This window comes from Sitophilus oryzae, unplaced genomic scaffold (genome assembly GCF_002938485.1).
Source record: "Sitophilus oryzae breed Bouriz unplaced genomic scaffold, Soryzae_2.0 scaffold_1498_pilon_pilon, whole genome shotgun sequence".
NCBI lineage: Eukaryota > Metazoa > Arthropoda > Insecta > Coleoptera > Curculionidae > Sitophilus > Sitophilus oryzae.
In genome coordinates, this window is record NW_022146167.1 from 1,873,806 (window position 1) to 1,883,365 (window position 9,560).

General features: G+C 33.6%; 1 protein-coding gene across 1 annotated transcript in view; it reads right to left on the reverse strand.

Annotated features, from left to right (window-relative positions):
* Positions 1 to 9,008, reverse strand: part of LOC115877717 — a 59,755-nt gene extending 50,747 nt beyond the window's left edge. The window contains exons 1-5 of the mRNA XM_030893997.1: positions 8,821 to 9,008; positions 4,709 to 4,781; positions 3,156 to 3,214; positions 2,957 to 3,093; positions 1,251 to 1,301 (exon numbers count right to left, since the gene is read on the reverse strand). Coding sequence (XP_030749857.1) covers positions 1,251 to 1,301; positions 2,957 to 3,093; positions 3,156 to 3,214; positions 4,709 to 4,781; positions 8,821 to 8,920 — 420 coding nt within the window. The 5' untranslated portion in view covers positions 8,921 to 9,008. The remainder of the gene's footprint in view (positions 1 to 1,250; positions 1,302 to 2,956; positions 3,094 to 3,155; positions 3,215 to 4,708; positions 4,782 to 8,820) is intronic.
* Between the last annotated feature and the right edge of the window lie 552 nt (positions 9,009 to 9,560).

Genomic DNA, 9,560 nt, shown 5'->3' on the forward strand with positions numbered 1-9,560 from the left:
ATAAAGAACATCGTAGAAAACTCACCCTGTATAAATATCAAACAAATATTTCTTATATTTACCTCGACATCTCCGTAGTGGGACAAGCATCAGAGAAAACCCTGAACTCCTTACCAGTCACCCCTTTGGAAGCTTTACCCAAAAAATCCACCTCCGCATATTTTTTCAACACTTTCATCTTAGTCTTTCGAATAGTCTTGCACATATACTCCGATATTCTTTCGTTTTTATCCTTTCTAATATTGAACATTTTCGTGATTTCACCAGAAATATCCATCGCAATGGGTGGATCTGTCAGTTTTTTCGAGTTTTTCATCAATTTTTTATGATTTCGTTGAAGATACGAAGTACTATACATTTTTTTTTCGTTAAAATAAGTAAAATATGGATATAAGAACAGTTGGTGCACTCTAAAGACCACTGTTGGATCAATAATATTTATAATGTGCCATGGTTACGTTGATGTACGGCGTGATCGAAAGAAAAAGACATCATACTAGCCATAGAAACATTTAGCTCTTTCAAATGTTTATAAAGGCAGGTTGACACGGTTCAAGTATACAAGGTCCAAGTACACTTGGACGCTGCTTATATCGTATTGACTGTTTTATTCAAGTCAACTCGGAAGGCTTTGTAATATCCAAGTAAAGCTTGATTTTCATGCGTCCGTTATCCGTTGATACGAAGTTATGGTTCTTTAATATATCTTTTGCTATGCTCTCCTGGCCAAAGTGCGGGCCGTCTGACTGCCGGTAAACTACTGCGGTTCACTACTGCGCATCACATCTGTACAGGGTATCTCATTTTCGTGTGTTTTATGGGATTTCTCGTTTATGAGTAGAGATACAATGATGGAGATTTTCACATTACTTTGCTACTTTTTTATGAAACTAAATATGCTACACATAAATTTGTTCTGCCTCCTTAGTTCCTGAAATACAGGGCGAATTTGAGATCCGCAGTAGTAAATAGATGTTGAATACAGATATGATGCGCAGTAGTGAACGCAACGTCTACCGGCAGCCAGACGGTCCGCACTCTATTCAGGAGAGCATAGCAAAAGATATATTAAATAAACAGCTTTCTTAAAATTCTCTCTCGAAAACTTTGCTAGCTCTTTCAAGTACACTTTCACTGTGTAAGCATTTTGCGCATTAAATATAATTTGCATCAAAATGTACTGGTTCATCTATGTATCTATGTAAATTTCTTTCTTTTTTTTTAAATGAAAATATAATTAGTATGTATACCGTATCCCTAGGTTGTCCTCCCTTGCTACCACATACATTACAAGGTGCTCCCTGAAAATTAGGAATGAACAATGATATTAATAAAAGAAATTACAAATAATTAATAAACAAGATTCCTTTGTCAGGAAATAAGTACCCTAAAGCTAAAAGTTTTAACCGTGGTGTAAGCTTGATTTAAGTAAGAACAATCTCCAGATTGTCAAGGGGTTTTTTACAATGTTGAATTTCTCAATGAACACCTCAGTAGATTAAAGCTAAGAAACAACAGCGAATGCAGAGATGGAGAACTAGCCTCTATAGAGCCGAGCCGTCTCAGTTACTGGCTTGTGTCAAAGCTCTGAGACTGTATGTTGAGTTATAACTCAAGAAAGGGGGACAATAGATCTGTAAGGTCGCGGTTATAACTTCCCCCTTATATCTTGATATTTATGAAGCTATAGATCAAGAAAGAATAACTACCCTTATTTATTCAATACGACGAAGACCTCGAGCTGTTATTACTGCGAGAGATGGTCATAGACACTATTAAATTTATTGTTTTTGTCAATAAAACAATCTCTGTAATCACTACTTTTTAAAAATTTGTAGCTCATAAAAGAATAGAGATAATGGAATAATTCAAAAAATGAAATTATTAGGAACACATCTAAAATTACTGGAAAGTGTATTTCATCCAGGATGCCCGTCATTTTTTCCACAGGGTGTTTTGAATTTATTGCAAAAAACAACGTTTTGATTTACCCCGGTATAAACCCACCTAACCGAAAAATATAAGCCATTAAAATAATAAAAAAATAATTCCAATAAATTTATCTTCACACTGATACCATAATCATAAAAATCGGATTGCAAAATAAATAGTTATGAAACACCAACTTGGTCAAATTTTTAAGGTGGCGGAATTTTGTGCCGGGAATTATAATAAATAAATAACGCTTTATTGTACAAAAAGCCAAAATACCTTCATCGACAAAGCATTTACAACGAAATAAAAGCACAAAAAATACACAAACAATAAAAAATATCATACAATACAAATCAATTCAAAAAAATTTTTGCAGAATGCAAAAAAAGGCGTATCAATAAAATTTTACAATAAGTAGTAAATGGATATAATCATGTAAGAGTTATAAAATATTAAATATTAAATACTAGACCTTTAACCAGTGTGTGAGATGATCAAAATTTTAAAATTCAAAATTGTTCATGATTAAACATCAACAAAAAAGTCTCCAGCAAATATGATTTAAGAGCTTTGCGAAATGCGGGAAAGAATGAAAGCGACTTGATATTCAAAGGCAGATGATTGTACATTTTTTTGGCATTGTATAGTATCGAGCCTTTAACTAGTTCTGAGCTCGGGGTTGGCAGATAAAGATCTTGCTCCGCATTCCTAAGTGGATAGTTGTGGGGAATAGCAGATAGGAATAGCAGCTTGCGAATTAAGCAAACGGATTCCAAAATGAATAAAAAAGGAAGAGTCAGTATTTTGAAATTTCTAAAGAAATTCTGGCAGTGAGTTCTACTGTTCAGTCCCAATAAATAGAGTCCCTCTTTTGAAGTTTGAAAATACGATCAAATTTTGTTGCGCAGCAAGTACCCCAGATTGAAAGGGCGTAACGGAGATGTGACTCAAAAAGGGCATAATAAATTAATATTTTGTATTTTGTGTGTTTTATGTAAAGGCGACGCGGTACTTATTCTACCTTTGAGATGGCCCTTTGCGGAATCCTAGAACCTTGCCTTCCTTGTCTTGGTATACTTGATGTCGATCCGCTGTCCATTGCATATCGAATACGTGCACCTGCCTGGCCAGATCCTGGATATGGCCCACCAGATGTATCTACAAAAGTATTTCAACAATAGACTTGAATACAGGATGACAAATAGAAATGTGAGTGTTACTTCTGGCACTTCCAGATGCTTCTGGTCTTCGGGAACTTGATGTTGTAGTGTGTCTACTTCTATATAGAAATAAAAATTAAATAAATTAATCATCGTTTGGTTAAAGATTTTCCCTCTGTTAAAAAAAGATATCATATACAGGGTGGTCCGAACTGTATTCCGGAAACTTCGGTAGCATATTCTACAGATAAAAATAAGTAAAAAACTTCGTATAAATGCATGTCCTAAAATGCTTAGTTTCGGATATACAGGGTGTAGAAGTTTCATATTTAGATCGATTTTTTCCAAATAATTTCTGAAGCAACGTCAATATTTAGATGAAAATTGGTGTCTGGGAGTTTTTTATCATAAAAAATTTGATTTTGATGTCAATATGATTCTTATTTGTAGGGGGCGCCACCTACATGTTTTGACTTTGTTTTAACTGTTTTGAAGATTAATAACTTTTCGTCCGTACCTGTATAAAACTGCTGAGTGAAAAAATAAACATTTCCGTGATTTTTTAACCCAAAAAATGTCTCTTGGTAAAAATCTCTACAAGCAACCGTTCTCAAGATATTTAGAATGGAAATAGTCAATACATGTCATTATTGACAAAAGATAAACAATGTTGAGTAGATAATTATTTGATTGAAATTATTAATTTGGGAATTTTTATTGTTTTTATATTAATCATAAATTTTTCTTCAAAAAAATGATGAAAAAACAGTTTTTATTGAACTTTTGGCACAAAAACATTTCAGATTTATGATTTCAGTCTATAATATCTATTTAGTCAAAATGTTTAATTTATGCCAATGATGAGAGGTAATGATAATTTCGATTCGAAATATCTCGAGAACCATTACTCGTAACGATTTTTACCAAGAGACCTTTTTTACGTAAAAAACATAGTGAATGTATATTTTTTAACTCAGGTGGCGCCCTTTACAAGTAGGAATCAAATTGACATCAAAATCAAATTTCTCATGTCAAAAAACCCCCAGACACCAATTTTCATTTAAATATTGACGTTACTTCAGAAATTATTTGGAAAAAATCGAAATAAAAATGAACCTTCTACACCCTGTATCTCCAAAACTAAGCATTTTAGAACATACCTTTATAGGAACTTTTTCACCTATTTTTATCTGCAGAATATGCTGCCAAAGTTTCCGGAATACAGTTCGGACCACCCTGTATACGATCGAAAAAAAAAACGGTGTCAAAGACAGCTGGGGAATGGCAATCGATGAAAATTTTGTCGAATTCAAGCTCTAGACGTCGCGTCGTTTACTTGACCCGTAATTTATTTTTGTTTTGAGTAAAAATTATTTTTAAATGGTGCAATAATTTTCTGGTATTAAATTTGTGTGTCTGGTTCCATCCTTTTTTTAATCTTTCTATATTCAATGTTAATTTTTTGACAAGCTTTACATCAATTTTTAAGACTTGACGTCTAGATGAGATTAACCTCACCAAAATTATCATCAATTGTCATTCCCTGACCCTCTTTGACACCGTTTTTTTCGATCATACGGTATTAGTAATATAAAATAGGAACAAAATCATACCCAGATATTTGTGAACCACCTCTTCTAGCTGCACTACAGGCGCTACAAGAACCACCGCCTTTTTGAGAAGCTCCTAGCAAAAAAAATTCAAATAAATTTGTTCAAATTACCTCATCACTGAGTGTCATAAACTTTGGTAAGACCGATATAGGAGATGGAGAACTAGCCTCTGTGAGCCGTCTCTGGCTTTCGTCAAAGCCGATACTGGCTTTCGTCAAAGCCCTGAGACTGTATGATGAGTTATAACTCAAGAAAGGGGAGACAAACAATAGATCTGTAAAGTCGCGGTGATTGACACACTCCCATACATTCTACGTTCTGCATATTATATTTTTAGAAAGCTCATAACAAGACAAATAAAATAAAAAAATAATAATATACAGGATGTCCCGTTTAAAAAAGAAATATAAGTTTGCTATTGCAGCGTAACTAATGAACGCCACTGGATTCTACGGTTCATATCAAATAAACTTTTAGTTACGTCACCGAGGGCGTGATTTTTAAATTCATTGTTGCCAACCATGGACATATTCCACGCCGTGCTGATTAAATGGAATTTAAATTTCCCGCTGGGGATTCAGGTGGTAGCTCTGCTGTAAAATTGTCAAGTTGCCGCATTTATTTATTTATTTCCTGACATTGTCATTCGTTTTGACACTTTTTAGTTTTTTATTATGAGTTTTTAGTTTAAATAAATAGTGCTGTGATAATTTAAGCTTAAAAATGTTTATCAGCCGACCTTGCAGTCGAACATTATTCTTTTTAGAATCGATTTTAGTGCGAAATGATACAAGATATCTTAATAGCCGTAAAAAACTCATCGCAACTTTATTAGAATATTTTGAAGCGGTAGTAATGGCCCTTTATGTCCTTTAAGTTAAGAAGGTGAGTTTTGTTGATGTAAATAATAACTGTTTATATATTTATAATTAATTTATTTTAGTTTCGTAAAATATTTTATTTAAAAGAAAATATATAAAAGTGGGCAACACTGTGCCGGAAAAAGCTTAATAACGCGACTAAAAGTTTGTTTGGTATGAACTGTACGTACAAAACTCTAAAGGATTCAGTTTTCACATTTTCGATAAGTTATAAGATGACCAAGATAGAAGATTTTAACACTTCGCCCTGTACTTTAGGAACTAAGAATGCTACAATAAATCTGCGTGAAACCACATTAAGACACATGAAAATGGGACATTCTGTACATCGAAAATCAGCCACAGCTGCTTCCTATTAGCAGAAAATATATCTAGCTACGCAACAGAAGCCTCGTTACATGTATAAAATCGTAGGTCGGTAGGTCTCAAAAGGAGACAGGCTTTAAAAGCCTGTCTCCAAATCAGATATTTTGATGCGGTAGTTTCACTACTACATAACAGAGGGCGATAAATTTAAAAGAAAACAGTTTTCTACAAACAAAATTTAAAAGAATTTTATGCAGTGTTGCCATTGTGTAATTTATATTGTAATATTTCCTGATAAAGCCTAGCTTCAAATTTGCTACATCATTTAAACATATTAAAATAGATTAGAGCTCTTTTTTCAAACGTTTAAGTATTTAACTCGCCATGTTAATTGGAGTTAAATCTTACGAGCTGAATTAAAATCACTTCCTGACGTTTGATTCTAACTGAATCCTGAATTTTGATTGTAATTCGGCGACAATATAATAAGTATTGTTCTACTATTATGACACCACTTCCTGACGTTCGATTGTGTTCATACCGTATGATCAGGAAAAAACGGCGTTAGCGATGGCTATGAAATGAAAATCGCTGTCATTTTATGTGTAAATTTATATGGGAAATGTCATCGATCGTCTTTTCCCAGCCAACTGGAAGCCGTTTTTTTCGGTATCGTACAGTATTTGATATATACTTGCGTATTTTTCATGACATTGCAATATTATGGTACCATGAAGCATATCAAGTGATACCGTAATATAGTACCATATTACGATACATGGCGTTCGATTGGGCTTAAACTTGGTATATTACGTATCTTCAGTGACATTGTAATATTATATGGTACCATGAAGCATATATGGTATATATTATGGTACCATGAAGCATATCAAGAGGTACCATAATAGTACACAGAGGTACCATATACGATAGAGGTACCATATACGATACCATTTCCTGGCGTGCGATTGGACTTATACTTGGTATAGTAAGTATCTTCGGTGACATTGTAATATGATGGTACTATGATGCATATAAAGTGGTACCTTCTATAGTACCATATTATGATACCACTTCCTGACGTTCATTTGGGCTCATATTTGATATATACTTGCATATTTTTGATGACATTGCAATATTATGGTACCATGAAGCATATCAAGAGGTACCATAATAGTACCATATACGATACCATTTCCTGGCATTCGATTGGGCTTAACTTGGTATAGTAAGTATTTTTGGTGACATTGTAATATAATGGTACTATGATGCATCTACTATGATGCATATATAAAGTGGTACCTTAATATAGTACCATATTACGATACCACTTCCTGACGTTCGATTGGGCTCATATTTGATTATACTTGCGTATTTTTGATGACATTGCAATATTATGGTACCATGAAGCATATCAAGGAGTACCATAATGTAGTACCATATTACGATACCATTTCCTGGCGTCCGATTGGGCCCAAATTTAATATACTTGTGTTTCTTTATAAAGATTTGTTTAATTAATAATTTTAATTTATTTTATGAATTTTAATTTATTGTACGATGTCGTGACAGCAACTTTTATGCTGAACTAATATATTATTAATTGTACCTGTGTCACTTTTTAAAATCTACCTAGGTCTATATAAATAACGTGGCAAACAAAAAAAATTGTTATTATAGTATTTTTATTAGTCAATTGACATTTTTTGTACTGCATTTTAATAAATCATTTCCATTATTATTAAACGTATATTTCATTACTAACGTTTCAGCATTAATAAATATCACTATCAATCGCCCTGTGTATTATTAATTTTAAAGGTAGTTAAAGTTATTTTCTTAGTTAATATAATAAAGTTGTGTATATTAAAAATGTATTTTGAGAGCATATTATTTTTTCTAATAATATACTTAAAATTAAAACTATTTTAAAAGCCAAACGAATAATTAATATAAGTGGATCTGACAAGAAACGAAGACTAGAAAGGAATTATTATACACCAGAAAAAGAATGGGAGGCCAATTAAAGTCTGTTTGAATCTGGCAACTGTGCATTTGTAGCCGAGCTTCAAGGCCGTCGACGTGCCGTCGATCTACGTCGATCCAAAACCGAAAGTTGAAAATTTCCTGATTATATTCTGATTATGATATTGTCGCGCCATCTAGTATTTTATTTGTGCAATTTTAGCTCTTTCATTTCGAGTATTTTTCTGTTGCGTAGCTAGATATTCTGTGCTATTAGGTAAGTATTTTATTATTTCTTAAGGGCCGGCTACACGTACAAGCTTTACCACAAGCTTACCTGCGCAAACCTGTTTGTATCGGGAACTCGCTGTGTGTAGACGGTAAAACAGTAGCACGCATGTGAGCACGCACAAACCAACAAGTGCGGCCTGTGTAAACGTCGCACTGCTACAGAATTTAGTTTGCGCAATCCAGTTTGTGCGGTGATATCATCGGTATCAGCGAGTTCAAGGTACAGTTTTGTGACTTTTGTGGGTTTTGTGTTATTAGTTATCAACTCTTAGAAAATGTCTGATATTCGTACTTATTCCAATAAGGAGTTTATGACGAGTTTTATTGAAATATATTGATCGTTGCCATGTATGTGGAAGATGTCTGTGATGATGTCTGAACAGAAAAAATGATGCGTATAAGAAAATGGTTTTCTATTTAAGTCAGTTTTTACTCCACTTCGATCTATACCGTTTATTTTGCTGTTTTTTCTTTAACAATAAGCAATAATAAACAATAATAACTTGACACAATTTCGGCCACGAACGGAACCACAAATTCAGAATAAAAATAATGATGAATGTACGCTCTTACTTGCATCGTGTGGACACCGCACAGTGTTCCTTCTAGTTTGCGCAAACTATACCGTGCAGGCAAGTCGCTGTCGTGTAGCCGCCGCTTTAGTCTTACCAGGATCAGCCTGCATTTCAGAAAATGTCGAGGTTGTAGTCAGTCGAGTAGCTCCACTTGGTGTTTTACTTATTTTGGAGGTATTCCTTTGTTGAGCCATGTTTTTCAATAGAATACTTTAAATTTTGTCAGCAAAAATTTGAAAATTTATCTAACAATGAAAGTTGTCAGTTTCAATAAGTCAAGTGTCGTGGAATAAGCACGTCTATCTGATGTATGTCACTTAAATAATTAAATACCTTTTAATTAACTACATATACAAACCACCAGTTTTATCTACTACAGTGTTCAATTTTGTTTGCATCGTTTTATTCCAAACAAAAATTTTCAATAATACAGTTTTGTTAAAACTTCCCCAAAAAAAGCATCACAATTTCTCAAAAATGTCAGACAAACAAAACATAACTGTTTGCTTCATCCACGTTACCGTAGATGGAGCTAAGAAGGCTTAGGTAGGGTATATATCAATGACTAAAGAATATAAGGACATGTAACGCCACTAACGGGCTGCAGCAGAATTTGTGACCTTTTTTTTTGTTTTGATGGCAAACAATGAGTCATCATTTGGTCACCAGCGACAATTTTAGCGATTTTTAATAGTTTGTGTGTAGTAAACTTTGTATAAACTTTATTACAATGGTGATTAGTTGTTCAGCTTTCAAGTGTAAAAGCAGCAGCGATAAGAAAGAGCCAGGAGTTACGTTTCTAGGTAAATAAACAGTCCACTCCAACTTTTTAGC